Source organism: Callospermophilus lateralis, chromosome 9, assembly GCF_048772815.1.
Source record: "Callospermophilus lateralis isolate mCalLat2 chromosome 9, mCalLat2.hap1, whole genome shotgun sequence".
NCBI lineage: Eukaryota > Metazoa > Chordata > Mammalia > Rodentia > Sciuridae > Callospermophilus > Callospermophilus lateralis.
The window spans coordinates 27,662,870-27,679,190 of NC_135313.1; the positions used below are offsets into that span (position 1 = coordinate 27,662,870).

Below are 16,321 nucleotides of genomic sequence, written 5' to 3' on the forward strand. Positions count from 1 at the left end.
AGAGCCTGGGCAAATAGGAGATAGAAAAGATTCCCCAACCTGAACAGAAGCACAGAGGAGTAGAACAGTGAGGTGGCAGTGGGGTGAGGGGATAGTCCGGGAAGGGTCATGAGTGCCATGCAAAGGAACAACAAAGTATGTGTCATCTATTTAATGCCTTTACATGTGTGCCAGACACTATTCTGTATACTTGGGGTACCTTGGTGAAGAAAATGAGCTTAAATTCCTGGACTTGTAGAGGTTATGTTTTTGTGGGGAGAGAAAAACACAAAATAGTAAGTAAGTAAATTAAGTGATGTGATGGAAGGTGGTAAATGCTTAAGGAAAAAGGGCACCTCAAGCCAGGTGATCAAGGTTAACATGAACAGTAGTAATAGTCATGTTGATAATATGTCATTATGATATATGATGAGAATGGCGCTTTACTCTGTGGTCTTCCTCTCCAAAACATAGATCTGGTCTAATCATGAGAAAAACATCAAAAAGATCCCACAAGACAGATATTCTATAAGATATCTTACCAGTTTTCCTCAAAACTGTCAGGGTCCTCAAAAACAAGCAAAGTCTCAGAAACTGTCACAGCCAAGAGGAGGCTAAAGATACATGACAACTAAATGTCAGGTGTTGTACTGTATAGGATTCTGGAACAAAAAAGGACATTAGGTGAAATTGAGAGAATTGAAATAAAGTATGGGTTTTAGTTAATTCTAATGTGTCACTATTGGTTCATTTATTGTTACAAATGCACCATACCTATGTAAGATGTTATATAAAGGAAACTGGGTGTGAGGTATATAAGGACTCTCTAATATATTTGTAATAATTCTGCAGATCTAAAACTCTTCCAAGATGAAAAATTTATAAAAACAACAACAGCAAAAAAAAAAAAAAAAAAAAAAAAAAAAAAAAAAATGCAGAGTAAGTGAGATCAAGAACCCAGGGCAGAGCTGGGGATGTAGTTCAGTGTAGAGAAGTTGCCTAGCAGAGCTATGGATTTGCTCCTCAACATCACTTAGGGGGGGGAAAAAGAGTTCAGTATGGAGATGTTTTAGATTTAAATAGAATACTCAAGGGGCAAGCCTCATTGAGAAGGAGACATGAATAATCACTTTAAGAGAGAGTTGGCCATGTTGGTATTTGGGGGAATAGTCAAAGACCTGAGGTGAGAACATGTTTCCCTGTTTAGGAATTAACACAATACCACTCACGGGACCTCTTAATCTCTCTGGGCCTCAGTGTCCTCTTCTGTGAAAGGCTGAGGTTGAAAGGATGATTTCCAAGGCTGCTTCCTGTTTAACAGTCTGTGGTGTTACCAAGTGTGATACAAGAGTTCCAAGGCCTCGGTTCTGGTCATCAGCTGTTACTTGCTTCTAACCAGCCTGTGAATACCCAAGCAGAGAACACAAAAAGTGTGTTCCTAGATATTTTGACAAAGTTTTAAAAACCCACTTACCTTGCAAATATTTATTTCTCTCTAGCATGGTTCAAAGATTGGATTTGAAACATGAGGTTAAAAAAAAAAAAGAAAAAAAGAGTATCTGGAATCTTTTAGGATTAACTTAATGCTCTGTATCTTAGTATCTCTTCTGTAAAATGGGAATCTTATATTTTGTATTCATTTGAACTTCTAGTAAAGAAGGAACTAGAAGTTTTAAGATTGATTGTTTATGTCTTTTTCATAGTCTCTGGTGTATAAGGTGCAATTGAAAAAATTCCAAGTTTCAAAATTACAGAAATTCTAAGACCCTGTTACTCAATTCAAAAGTCTTAACTTTAGACTGGGGGCCGGTGGGGAAGGAAAAAACAAAAAGGAAAACAACAAAACCTCTTTGTATCTAGAAAAATTTTATGAAGTACTAACAGTTCATATAAAAATATACAAAAGTAAATTCATCATAGTCATTATCACTTTACAAGAGGTTAACTAGTTTCTGTGAATCATATCCTTGATAAATCTAAAAAAAAGGTTTTTATATTCTAGTTTCATTTACATATGTTAATCAATGTAGATTAGTGCTATTGATGTAACTGTTTAATAACCTAAGTGCTAAAAATTAATTAGCCATAAACATTTTCAAGTTTCGGGAAAGAAAGCATGTCTGTCTACCTTTGCAGCAACATGTAATGGTGTTACTGATTGACTAATTCTACTTGTTTATTCACAGTGAAAGAAAAACCTTTGTCTAGTTGTTTGTTTATGTATTTGATTTTTGTAAAGGTACACAGGTATATGCAAATGTTGTGCACTTTTGCAAATGTGGCTAGTGTGACCAAGAGACTTTGATTTTACTAAATTTAAACTTAAATGGCCATATGTGCATAGTACTATTGTATTAGATTGCATCATTGTCAAGGTCTGCCCTATTTAACCTAATCTTGGAGATCTAGTGTTTCCCAGAGTTAGTTGGTTTTCCTGTAGGATTCTTTCTCCCCAGGCAGAGCTGTAAGGGGTCGAGACTTGAGGTCTGAACTAAAGCCTGGGCTTAACCCATAGACGCCCCCAGGCTAGACCTGTACTCTGAGGCCAATCCTGGAAGCCTCAGGGAGTTTGGAGCCTGAAACCAGTTTCCAAGAAGACTGGAGGAATCCTGAAGTCTTGGAGTCATCATGGGGCATTATATAATCTCACCAGAGTCACAATAACATTCAGGTTTGATAAAAAGAGAGTTTCCTTCTCTACTTCCCTCTTGCACTCACTTTAAGCCCAGCAGATTATCAGTGCTTTCAAGGTTTGTAAAGCATTTACGACTTTCAGACTAATTATGATAGAGGCTAGTCACAGAAATGCTACTCTCTTTTGCTTACTATTTTAGGACAATGTATCAAAGCTTTTGCCAGGGTAGTCTTTTCACAACTGCTTTCAAAGGTTTCTCTGTGTGAGTAAAAGCTATTGGCCTTATTTCTCCTTATCAAGAATTCCATCCTGCTCTGTGTAAGTTCTAGTACAAAGCAAGGAGTGATGTGTCCTCCTGACAGTGGAACTTTGTGTACATGTTGTCCCCTTTGTGTTTGACTGCCATGGAAGGGTTGTAAAGATTGAAAAGTAATTGGGCAGATTTGAGTATTATATTATTATAGTACTCTGAACCATGTACCAATGTTGTCCTATTTATTTTATTCCAGGAAATCAAGAATTGCCACTGAATTACTTTGACAAGCACTACCAGTTGTCTTCAAGAGATTTCACTGAAGAATAAGCTCAAAGAAACATCTCTCTCCCTAAACCTCTGTTAGCTAGCAAATATTTTCAATGACCAGGAAAACTTCAATCACTCTTGAGCTTGGCCTGCTCTAGGCAACTGAACGAAGGTTCCTTCCAGTGGTTTTCATAGCTCTATTGCTGAAGCAACTCTCTTTGTTGGATGAATGTTCATGAAGCTCTTTCCTGAACTAGCTTAGGAGGCCTAGGCCTCTCGGAACCTGTGAAATGGAAGCTTTGGAAGTGGATGATATCAGCCCAGCATTAGAAGTAACTGAGGATTTCTTTAGTACTTTTGATAGCAAGCTAGAAAAGGCTGTTGTTCAGCAAGCAGAAGTTTATGGGATTCAGGAAGTCCCTGAACTGGTGGGACATGAGGTACTCAGTAACATAACAGACAATGGTGCTATGAGAAATGTTGCCTCCCTGGGCAAGGGGGGCATGATCTGGGACCACTGTAAGAGCAAGCTCATAGAAACCAAAGCTCAAAATGTCTTCCCTGCCAAAGAACAGTTTGTGGTCCAGAGAGGGACAACTCCAGATAATCTTTCCTGGATGGAACAAAAGGAAGCATCAACCTTTAATTTTTTCAATATCTGTCAGCGTCGAAGGGATAGACCTCGTTCTGTGAATGACTTATTGGATGAAACTTCTACTTTCAAGCCAGGGCATGCTCGATCAAGGTCAGATATTACCCAAGTGGACTGGCGCATGGTCCTCAAAACCATGCCTTTGCAGCAACAGCAGCAGCAGCAGCAACCTTCTCTTCCAGGCCCTCTCTTCACCAGGCCACCTTTTCTGTTACCCTCACCAAGTAAGGTAGAAGATGCCCAAGGAAATACTGGTATGTTTTTATATTTGAGGTTTATTGAACAATGTTAATTTTTTTCCTTTGTCTCTCTTGCATCTGCTTCAGGAGAATGTTACTGTCCAGTATCCACATCTGGCTTTCCTTATTGAAGTTCTCTCTTCCATTTACGTTTGCATTTTACCTTACCTCTAGTCAACAGTCCTAGTATCTTCTTAAAAGGCATTTAGCAAAAAGACACCTATGATTAATTCTTCCTTTCTAATCTTGTGCATTAAAATCAGAATAGTCTCATATTTAATGTATTTTCCTTTGAGTATTGTATGTTACTCTGTGTTCACATTAATAGCTGCTGATTGGTACACCTATTGGGCTGAATCTTGTGTTGTGATGGATTTGAAGACCTGTGAAGAAAACACAGTTTCTGCCCCCACAGTGCTTCTGCTCTAGCTGAAGGCATCAGACACTAATGAAGACTCAAGAAGTTACTCAGTAATGAGAGACGGTAGATGGCCAACTGAAATGTTTATGGGGAAACATCTGCTTTACTTTATAGCTGAGTGAGTGGCAGGGACTATAGAGGACAGAGGAGGGAGAAGACAGTGTAGACAGTGCAGACCTCAGGCTATAGGGCCTTGAATTTCACTTCTCCTCACATTTTATACATATACATGTGCACGTGTAGGTAAAACTCACATACTTACACATGAAATTTCTCTTCTGTAAGTCCTAACAAAAATCTTTCCATTTTCCTTCAAGATAACCTCATTTATACAGACTATCCATTTTTATTCCTGATGATTCTTTAATCACTCTGCTTGACCCTTAATTTGGATGGCTTCTCCCCCAATTAACGGGGCTTCTGTGTATGTGTGTACTTTATATTGTTTGATAGTTACTTTCATCTGTAGCATTGCTTGGCAGTCCATTGATACATTTTACATTATAATGTATAAAATTAGTTTGTAAGTGCAACCTGAGGCAAGGGTATAATTTAATGTGTATATTAAGGAAATGGGCTGTCCCTGCCACAGTGCTGCAGTTTCACATATAGTTCAAATTCATCCTTTTAAAATTCTTTCTTAGCCAGGTATGGTGGTGCATGCCTGTAATCCCTGTGAGTCAGGAGGCTGAGGCACTAGGATCATAAGTTTGAGGCTAGCCTGGGCAGTTTGCAAGACCCCACCTCAAAATAAATTGATTGATAGATAAAAATAAATTACAAGTCAAATTCATGACTTGTAATTCCTTTCCTCCTCTCCTCAGTCTTCTTTACATCTAGCCAAGGGGGATGACCTTGGCAATAAAAGGAAAAGGACATTATAAAGCAATTATAAAGCAAGGATATGGTGACTGATCAGATAGTAGAGGAAAAATGAGTTGCTAAGTCCCATCGGTATCTAGCAGAATGATGGCTTTGCCTTTGAGCTGCTTGGGTGCCTGTAACATGTGCACTCTTTGATTAGAAAATAACCTCAGCTGTGTTTTTGTTTCTTAAAATTCATTTAGAATTTTATCACTGTCTCCTTGACCATTCTAAAACCCTGGCATAAGCCAAATTAAAAGGATGTCATATTTTCAACTTTATTTTTCCTATATTCTTCAGCTTTAAATTCAAGAACCAGACCTTACTTCTCTAAAGTCCTGAACTTTTCCTTGAGTATTTGACAAATATAATTATTATTCTTTAATTCTCAATTGAAAAAAAAAAAGTCAAGGGAGAGGGAGGAGCAGAGGGAAAGAGGAAGTAGTAGGAATTGAAATGGAGCCAATTATGTTATATAAATTTATGAATGTGTCAAAATGAACCCCACTATTATGTATAAGAATAATGCACTAATAAAAACTTTTAGAAAGTTGCCTATAATTTTATATTAAAATAGATCTAGTGAGTGGTATTTTGAAACAAACTGTAACAAATGGCATTTGCAGGTATTTGTATAATACATTCTGGACACTTTGGATCATCTACAAAGTAGACATCCGAAAGGAATCAGCAAACTTGAGAAAAGGACATACTGAGTTTCAGATCCTTTTTTTCTGGCAAGCTTTGGTGAGCAAGTAAGATAGGTCATGTTTTATTGCTCACTAGGTCAAGGGCAGGAGCAAGCAATGGCCAGTCATTCTTGGGCTGGGAATAAAGATAAGTTCTAGATTCATGGATGATCACCCTCTCCAGTGACTAGTTCTCACAAGCATTTGAGGAGAGATGTGCCAACATCTGGTGCATACTAGTCAAAATCAGCTAATATCTTTGAGTAGAGTTTATTTCAAAATCTTTAAAATTAGCCATACAAACTGAAGAGAGGCTCCTTGTTTCCCCTGAGACATATCCCAAAAGCAGAGGGAGGTGGTGTAGTATCTTGGCTAGAGCTGGAGAGGAAGACCCATTACTTCTGAGTCAAGCCTGAGCAGCAGACTTCCATGTCCAACTGCTTGGTTAACATCTGTGTTGGACTGTTCCACAGGTACCTCAAACATGTTTATATTATATCCCAAAATGTTTCATAATCTTATCATCTCCCATTTCTGCTGTTCTAAGAATTAACAAAATTTAATGAGAGACTGGGGGATCCTGAGAAGAAATGATATTTAGTGAAATGTATTTATTTTGATGTGATCAACTTGGTTTTGTGTCCAGCTCTGTCATTCTTATGGGCTTTATTACTACATGGTCTTATATTTTCTCCAGTTGATATTCTTTTTTATCCTGTCTTTTTCTGATCTCACTTTGAATAGTTTAAAGATGTATCAGGAATGACTTTCCTTCTCCTTGTCCACCTCTTCTTCTTCTCCTACTTTGTATTATCCCCTCTTCTTCCTCCCATAACAAGTTCAGAGGTCTTTATTAAGTAGGACCTCAGTGTCTTCTGCCACCATTGATGATGAACAACTGGCTCTTGAGCCATATCAAGGTAAATGATGCTTTGGGCACAAAGCAGATTCTGTTCTGGTGTAATGAAGGCAGCGGGTAGCTTGGGTGGTAGCACCTATTTTGCTGTCTGAAGAAGACCTTCTGATCAAACAAATAGCATTTTAGCTAAAAACACTGACTCTGAACTTAGATTGCTAGAGTTCCAAACCTTCTCCTAGTCCTTTCTAGTGGGGCAACATAAGACAGATTTCTTAATATCTTTGTTGTTCACTAATTTTTTTCCATAAAATATGGGCTAATAGTAATATACATTCAATTCTTGTGGACATTAAATAGGAGACATTAATACAGGAGAAACTGAGGTACACAAAAGCACTCTAGCTAGGCAAGGACTGTCTCCTGCATTTAGAATACTTACTGAAATACATGGCTACCGCAGAACTGGTCACAGTTCTTTGGGGGACTGGTGAATATGCAAAAGAGAGACTGTAACTTTGCCTTTCACACTCTTAAATATTAGCCACACAGAGAACTGAAGTGAACTGACCCCACAGATTTGGAAGCATAGAATAAGGGCCTTGGGTTTTGGCCCATCTTTGGGCCATCTTACTTAGAGGCCTGTGAATGCATTCTAGAGATTGTGTTGCCTCTGGCACAGGCAGACCCAAGGCTGACACATTAAGAAGGAATGTTGCCTGGGCCCATTGAAGAAGGGTGCTGCCAGGGTGTCTGTGCAGGTCAGTGGGGTTGTGGCTTGAATCCAGTGTAATGACTGCTATCTGCATTCCCTGAGAATAATTGGATAGTAAGGTCAACAGGTTAGGTCCTAAAATGATGGGAGGAAAGACCTCAGGCAAGGTAGTAGCAGAGGCAGTTATTTCTAAAGAACCTCCAGGTAGGTGGTGGAGACTAAAACTTCCTCGGGGTCAGCTACTTTCCTTACTGACAACCCAGTGTCTGACATGCCCTGGACAGCTGTTGACTGGGAATTACTTTGAGGAAGAGCCCTGATCCCACCACCAAAATGGCTGATTTCTAGTTCTAGCACACCTTAATTAAAAAGACATACTCTTGATTAGTATCCATACTTAACCCTGTTGCCCTCTGCATCATTGTCTGCTGCTCACTGAATATTGATACAACCACAGGTACTAGTAATTTCCCATAGGGTGGAGAAGGTAGAGTCCTAACATTACAGAATTACAATTCAAATATACACATATCTTTTAGATAAGAACAACAACAATAAAATGAATATGGTGAATGTTAGATATGTTATATATTTGAAAGATAGGTTATAAACACGTACAAATATATACTTGTCTCTACAAATGAAGACACATTGTAGAGGAAGGTGAGGTTTTATGGAACTCAAAAGTGTCTTAACTCTACTCCTAACTAACCATGTAAGTTTGGAAAAACCACTTATCGAATGTTGCCTTTGGTTTACAAACCTACAAGGCAGTTAAATGATCTCCACAGTCCTGCCCAGCTCTAAAACTGTCTCTTTTAGGACATATTAGAATTGACCCTGACTCATGGTTGTGTCGGAGCTAATTAGTAGTCAGATCTGTAACAAAAGATCAGGTTGAAACATGGGTATGGTTGAAATTATTTAACACTGAAAATTTTCTGTGTGCCCTGCAACTCTACTTCTGGATTAACTGTAGTGGCAATTTTTAAAAATCAGAAATGTTAAAAGAAGTGTTTTGCATTGGCTAGAGAGCTCTGAAATTCAACAAACTGTCAGAATCTAACTTACTTTCCCTCCCTGGCTGTGTCCACATTTTCATCTGCTTGGCAAGCATCATGGTCACCGAGCTTCTGTTTCCATAGGTCTTACTCTCTGGTGACCTAGTACCATTCCTATGCTTGTATTTTCTTGTTCTGAGTACTTCAGGAGAAGGTCTCAAGCAGAGATTTTCTTTAGGACTAGAAAAACCATGGCAATATAGTTTCTTTATCCTGGGTTTTATGTTACTCTGTTTCGGTTTCTTTTTTCCCTCCTGGTCTTTCACTTAAAAAAAAAAAAGCCAAATATGGGACTTAAACTAAAATGACTGCTATTTCAATTATGATGTTTCTAAAAAGACTTGGAATCAGTCAAGGTGGGAATATTCCTGTGGGCTTAAAATAAGTGAGGTCACCAGGACAAGGTCTCTTGCTGAATTTATGATTCACCATTCAACAAGATTAGTCAGTACAAAGAAGTTGCTAAAATAGGCTATAGGAAGTTGATTTTGTATGGTCATAGAGTCTCCCTGGGTTGCATTGTTGAATGTTGGCTTGTGGCAGCTCTCTGGAAACCCTCTATGCTCATCGGCAGTCTGCATTCTGATTCCTAACACTTCAGTGTGGGAATTGTGAAAACAGTGTCTGATATTCTTTGTGGTTATTCTTTTAATGTCTTTTATCTTTTTTTTTTTTTTTGGCTAAGGAAAACTATGGTTATTAATTTTACAAAATGATAGAGTTATCTTCCTCAAACATAAGTCTTTTCATTCTTAAAAATGAACCCTGGCTCCCCATTATTTGAAAAATTAAGTGTAAACTTTATACTGGTTTCTTCCCAGCCTCCTCGCCCACACCTTCCTCCATCCTAACCTTTTCTGCCAGTTTTTAATGTGCCATGTGCTTTTAAGTTCCTGGGCCTTTGCTTGTGCTATCTCTTCATCCCAGAATACTTTCTTTGCCCTTTTCACTTACCAAGAATTTTCCATTATCTTTCAAGGACCAATTCAAATGTCACATCCTCCATGAGACCTTTCCAGTTTGTTTCTCAATTAATATCCTTTTCCCTTTACCTCTGTTTCCCAAGCACATTTTATTCTGTTGAACATTATTGTTAATTGCCTATCTAGCCAGTTTTCATACTAGGTTAGAAGTCTTTTTTTTTTTTTTTTTTTTTTTTTAGTTGTAGATGGACACGATACCTTTATTTACTTATTTCTAGTGCCAAGGATCAAACCCAATACCTCACATGTGCTAGGCAACTGCTCTACCACTGAGCTACAACCCCAGCCCGATTGGAAGTCTTTTGAAGATATGAACCGTATAGCAGAAGACTTTGTACTGTACCATATATAAACCAATGGAAGGTTGAATTCTAGTATCAATGCTTAGAAAATCAGGACAGAATAGTTACAATTTTTTCCCCAAGAGGAAATGCTTTGTTTCTTTTCTCCTTACGTACAACTTGTGTCAAGTTGACGTTTGTTATTAATGTTTCAATGAGAACTATCATTAAATGAGGGTTAACTTCATACCCAGCCCTCTGTTAAGTATTTATTCTTTATCTTAATGAATATTCTCAGTAATTTAACATGGTAGGTGATAATGTCCTGATTCTATAAATGAGGAAACATGGGCTAAGAGACTTGAATCCACCTAAGGCCATCCACAAAGTATGTGGTGAGGCTGGGATTCCAAGCCAGGCCCAACTCCAGAGATGACTCACAATTCCTCTGCTAGACTATCTTTCAAGCCCAAGGACATTTAGGCCTCATCCCTTCAACACAAATAAAACAGTTTGCCCTATTTCGAACATCTGGAGTTCTACTTGCAACTTGTCTACTTTGTGGTATGAACTTGGCGAAGTCATTTCACCTCCAGAAACCTCTTTCCAAATCTGTTAAATCAGAATGTTTTCAGAAGCAAATAAGAGAATACTTGACTAAAAGTGGCACAGGTGGTAGGGCCATTATCATCTTATTTTTTCATCTACCTTATATATAGCTATTGAACACTTAATGAATGTCCAGCACTATTTCAAAAAGCCCAGAAGTGGGTGGTCCCAGTGTTATCAATTTTTCTGCCTTTTTGCTCTTTCTATTCTCAGTGTATTGGTGATGCCTCTTTTCTTCCCTCATTGGTACAACAATGAGGGAATGGGATGTGCTTATAAAATATGACTTGGTTAAAAAGAATAAAATATGAATTGGTTTCTGAATTATAAGATCATGAACCATTTTTATTCAAATTTTCCTGCATTTAAAAGAATAGCCGGGGTGTAACTCAGTGGTACAGTGCTTGTCTAACATGTGTAAGGGCTTGGGTTGGATCCTCAGCACCATAAAAAAAATAATAATAAATAAATTTTAAGAAATAAAGAACACTTTTTTTTCTTCAAATTTTTATACTAGGATTGAATCCAGGGGTTCTTTACCACGAGCCACTTCCCCAGCCCTTTTTAAATTTATTTTTTAAATACTTTTTTCATTGTAGGTGAACAAAATATCTTTATTTTTGGTGTGTGCTGTTGAGGATGAACCCAGTGCCTTGCATATGCTAGGTGAGCACTCTACCACTGAGCCACAACTCTCCTGTCCACCCCCCCCTCCTTTTTTTTTTTTTAATTTTGAGACTTAGGGCCTAGCTAAGTTGCTGAGGCTGGCCTTGAACTTGAAATCCTCCTACCTCAGCCTCCAAAGTTGCTTGGAATACCAGGTATACACCACCATGCCTGGCAAGAACAAATTCTTCAAAGAGAACAAATTGACACTGTAGTAAACCCTAGCCTTTCTTCTAGGTGGTGATGGCCTTCTGGTCTTGGGTTTTGTCATCTCAGCCATTCTAACCCACATCCACAACTCCAGAGGTTTCTTTGTCCACAAAGACAATCCCCTCCACACCCAGACCCACAGCATCTGGATTTCAAAGACCAGAAAACCCATCACCATTTATTGGTGAGTGGACATTTGTCCTTTCCAACTTTCAGTTGTTCAAAGGAAGTTCATTTAAAAACACTACAGCATCCATTGCCACAAAACTGAGCCTATTTTCTTACCCTTTATGTAAATGGATTTGAGCTTATGAGTCCTTTCCAAGAAAGGACAGTTTGCAAACTTAAACGAATGTGCACAAATATCTGTATAACTTCTCAATTTTGCCAAACTACTGAAAACATCCTCAGTGCAGTGTTAAAAATGTCCAGGTGCTGCAAGAAATCAGGCCTGTGCTGAAGTTACTCAGCAAGGCAAACTTCTACAGAAGGATGTGCTACAGAACAGTGAACAATCTGGCAAGCAAGCATGTGTAGGCAGGTAGTCTGTCTGCTTTTATCCATATCAGCACTGTGCTTGCTCTGATAGAAGGAGCTCAGGATTACAATCTATGTGATTAGCTCTGAAGAGGGCAAAGGGAAGGGCTACAGTTAAAATGGCTAGACTGGATACAGGTTGGGAATCTCAAACTAGCTCTGATTGAATCTTAACATCCCACTTTTACACTTAAGCCTAAATACTATGTTCTGAAAATAGACCACCAGACTTTCTATTTCTTAGGAGTGCAAAGCCAAACTGTTCAACTGGTGAGGGAAGGGTCTTTTTTGAAGGAGTCCACTCCTGGAGGACTCTCCCAACAATTATTTTTTTGTAAAATATTAGAAAAAGTCCAGGGAGTTTGTAAAAAAATCAGAAAATAAAAATGGTTTACCAAGTGAGGTTGTGCATGTCTGAATTCCAATTACTCAGGAGGCTGAGGCAGGAGGATCACAAGTTGGAAACCACCTAGACTAATTGGTGAGATTTCTGTCTCAAAAAAATAAAAACGAATAGAGATGTAGCCCCATGGTAGAGTGCCTCTGGTCTCAATCTAGTTTCCAAAAACACAATTTTAGTGGTTTTTAGCATATTTACCAAGGTGTGAAACCATCACCATTATCTAATTCTGAGCCATCTTCACTACCCCAAGAAGAAACCCATGCCCATTAACAGTCACTACCCTGTTCCCTGCACCTTTCCTGCCCCTGGCAACTACTAATAAAGTCTCTTCCTTGGATTTGCCTATTATGGACATTTCACATAAATGGAATCACGTGGCCTTTCCTGACTGGCTTAAAAAAATGCCCCAAATTCATTTTTTTAGGTATCAACAGCCAAAGACAGGAAGGGCAAGCAGGACATTTCCTCTGGGTCTCTTTCCCAGATGCTCCCAGTAGAACCCCCTCAGTGCTAGAACCAGGTCACATGCCCCACCTCATGGCATCTCTGGTAAAGGAAGATAGGAGTACTGATTGGTCTGAACAAATTATAATTCTTTCCATGAAGCAGGGTAAAGGCCATTGCCCCTCATCATATTAACCAGCAAACCTAAATAAAATCAGGGTTCTCTTAGCAAAGGTAACTGACAGGTTTTGCACCAGATGGGGCTGGGCTGATGGGATTTCTGGGATCCCTTCTGGTTCTAAGTTTCTATTATTCTGTAGATGGACAAAGATATAAGTAATGGAATGGCATTTATCTTAAAATCTGTCATCTGAAGTTTTGTTTTTTGTTTTTGTTTTTGTTACCAGGGATTGAACCCAAGGGCACTTAACCACTGAGCCACATCACTAGACTGGGTCTTGCTGAATTGCTTAGCACCTCACTAAGTTGCTGAGTTCACTTTGAACTTGCAATCCTCCTGCCTCAGCCTCCTGAGTCATTGGGATTACAGGTGTGTGCCACCACACCTGACTTTTGCCCCATGGCAAAGCATGAGGAGCTAACATTTTTTATTGCCAGTGTTCTTGATAATTGCCATTCTGACTAGTAGTTTTGATTTGCATTTCTCTAATTGCTAGAGATGTTTAACATTTTTTCATATATTTGTTGATCAATTGTATTTTTTGTTTGGTGAAATGTCTGTTCAGTTCCTTAGCCCATGTGTTGACTGGGTTATTTGTTTTCTTTAGTGTTAAGTTTTTTGAGCTCTTTATATATCCTGGAGATTAGTCCTCCATCTGAGGTGTGTGTGGTAAAAGATTTTCTCCCATTTGTAGGCTCTCTCTTCATATTATTGTTTCCTTTGCTGAGAAGAAGCTTTTTGGTTTGAATCCATCCCATTTATTGAATCTTGATTTTAGTTTTTGCATTTTAGGAGTCTTGTGAAGGAAATCAGGTCCTAAGCTGACATAATGAAACTTTGGGCCTACTTTTTCTTTTATTAGGTGCAGGAACTCTGTTCTAGCGCCTCCACATTTGTTCCACTTTGAGTTGAGTTTTGTGCGGGGTGTAAGATAGAGATTTAATTTCATTTTGCTATGTATGGATTTCTAGTTTTCCCAGCACCATTTGTTGAAGAGGTTATCTTTTTTCCAGTGTATGTTTTTGGCACCTTTGTCTAGTATGAGATAACCATATTTATGTGGGTTTTTCTCTGTGTCTGGAACTGTAAATCAGTGCAGCCACTCTGGAAAACAGTATGGAGATTCCTCAGAAAACTTGGAATGGAATCGCCATTTGACCCAAGTATCCCACTCCTCAGTTTATACCCAAAGGACTTAAAATTACCATACTACAGTGATGTAGCCACATCAATGTTTATAGCAGCTGAATTCACAATAGCTAAACTATTAACCTAGATGCACTTCAACAGATGAGTAGATAAAGAAAATGTGTTATGTATACATAGTAGACTAGTACTCAGCCCTAAAGAAGAATGAAATTATGGCATTTGCAGATAAATGGATGGAGCTGGAGAATATCATGCTAAGTGAAATAAGCCAAACTCCAAAACCCAAAGGCTGAATGTTTTTTCTGATAAGCGGATGCTGATCCATAATGGGGGCAGGGGAGAGAATAAAAGAACTTTAAATTGAGCAGAAGGGAATGAGGGAAGAGGAGCCGGTAGGGGGGTGGGAAAGATGGTGGAATAAGATGGGCATTATTACCCTGTATACATGAATGATTACACTGCCAGTGTGACTCTGCACCATGTACAATCAGAGGAATGACAAGTTGTGCTCCATTAGTGTACAGTATGTTAAAATGCATTCTACTGTTAAAAAATGGGTTTGTGATCTCCTAATCACATTTTCCTCAAGGAGGAAAATCAATCAAGGACTGTATTGATTGTTATCACTGTTGCCCACAGTAAAAAACTTATATAGAAAAATATCCCTAAGATGATGTATCTATCTAGCTATGGAGCTAGATATGTTAGGGATTCGTTTCCTCTGCAGCCTACACAGATAATCTGCCTTTCCCCCTAGGTTTATGAGGAGACAATGAATGAGATATACTCTATTTAGGTCTTCAAAGTAGCCATAAAAATATTATTACTTGTACCTACATCTTTTCTGACAGAATAAGTTTATTAAGAAATACCTATGGGTAAAAATGGGAGTTCATAACCCACTTGAATCTAATGTATGAAATATGATATGTCAAGAGCTTTGTAATGTTTTGAACAACCAATAAAAAAAAAAATACCTATGGGATAACATCTGTGCACTGTGCTGCCCAGCACTATGCTAAGTAGGGCCTGTGAAGCATATTTACAGTGTACAAGACACAGTCACTCTTTGGTTCCATAGTGTCCTTCTCTTCATGTTTTTGCTATGCATATTTGTAGCAGTGTCATGACTAATGTGAATCTTATTAATTTCACTTTCTTGTAATAAAGAGAACAAAGACCTAAAATTAGTTAAAAGTGTTTTGCCAGTTTCTGGATTAAACATAATTGAGTACTATAACATGAAATAATTGTGCTTGGAAACTGTTTTAACAACCAAAAATGCAAAGAGAAGAGTGATGATCGTGATCTAGAATGTCAGAGAAGTCTTCCTTGAGGAGAGCATATTTTAGCTGAGCTTGAGGGTTGAGCACAAAGCCCAGGTGCTGAGCACAAGGACACATGAGGGATGGCCAGGAAGTAGCCTGGAACTGGTTCAGTTTGGATAGCAGTGGACTGAGGTTATGAAGCTATATATATGTATATATATCTCATAAGATTATATTTAAGCCAGACAAATAAACTTGGTGTGATGTTTGGCAGAAAGCATTTGAAAATTTCCTGAAAGTTAAGATTAGAAGGGCACTTTATTTTTATTTATTTTTATTTTTTATTTGTTGTTTTTAGTAATACATGACAGAAGAATGTATTTTGATATATCATACATACGGGTAGTATAATTTCCCATTTTCATGGTTGTACATGATAGGGGGTTACAATGGTTGTGTATTCATATATGAACATAGGAAAGTTATGTCTGATTCATTCTACTCTTTCCCATTCCTATCCTTCTTCCCTAGAAGAGCACTTTACAAGAAGTTCACAAGTTACCAAGGGTAATAGGGTGGCAGGACCCTCCTTTCTGTTAGCCTTATGCTGCCCCCATCTAGTACGGGCAGCTGAACTAAAGTCACTCGTGTGAATTGGGGTGACACAGAATACCTTTTATAAGCTTCAGGACGGCTTTCCCCAGCTCCTGGCCTTAGGCTCCTCAAAAGGGGGGGCAAGAGAGGGTCCCAAGAGGCTGACGAGAGAGAGAGAGAGAGAGAGAGAGAGAGAGAGAGAGAGAGACAGAGAGACAGAGAGACAGAGATAGAGACAGAGACAGACTAGATTTGGAAATGGGCTTTTTTTGTGGTGGTGGGGCAGAAGGAATAGCTTTACAAAGGAACAGGTGAGTGTAACTTAACCCCAGCAGGTGACTCCTACTCTTGGAGCCACACCT

At 38.6% G+C, this 16,321-nt stretch overlaps 1 protein-coding gene across 1 annotated transcript in view; it reads left to right on the forward strand.

The window, feature by feature from the left end:
* The window catches only part of Plekhm3 (pleckstrin homology domain containing M3), a 180,179-nt gene that overhangs the window by 16,196 nt on the left and 147,662 nt on the right, over positions 1-16,321 (forward strand). The window contains exon 2 of the mRNA XM_076866281.2: positions 3,124-4,043. Coding sequence (XP_076722396.1) covers positions 3,428-4,043 — 616 coding nt within the window. The 5' untranslated portion in view covers positions 3,124-3,427. The remainder of the gene's footprint in view (positions 1-3,123; positions 4,044-16,321) is intronic.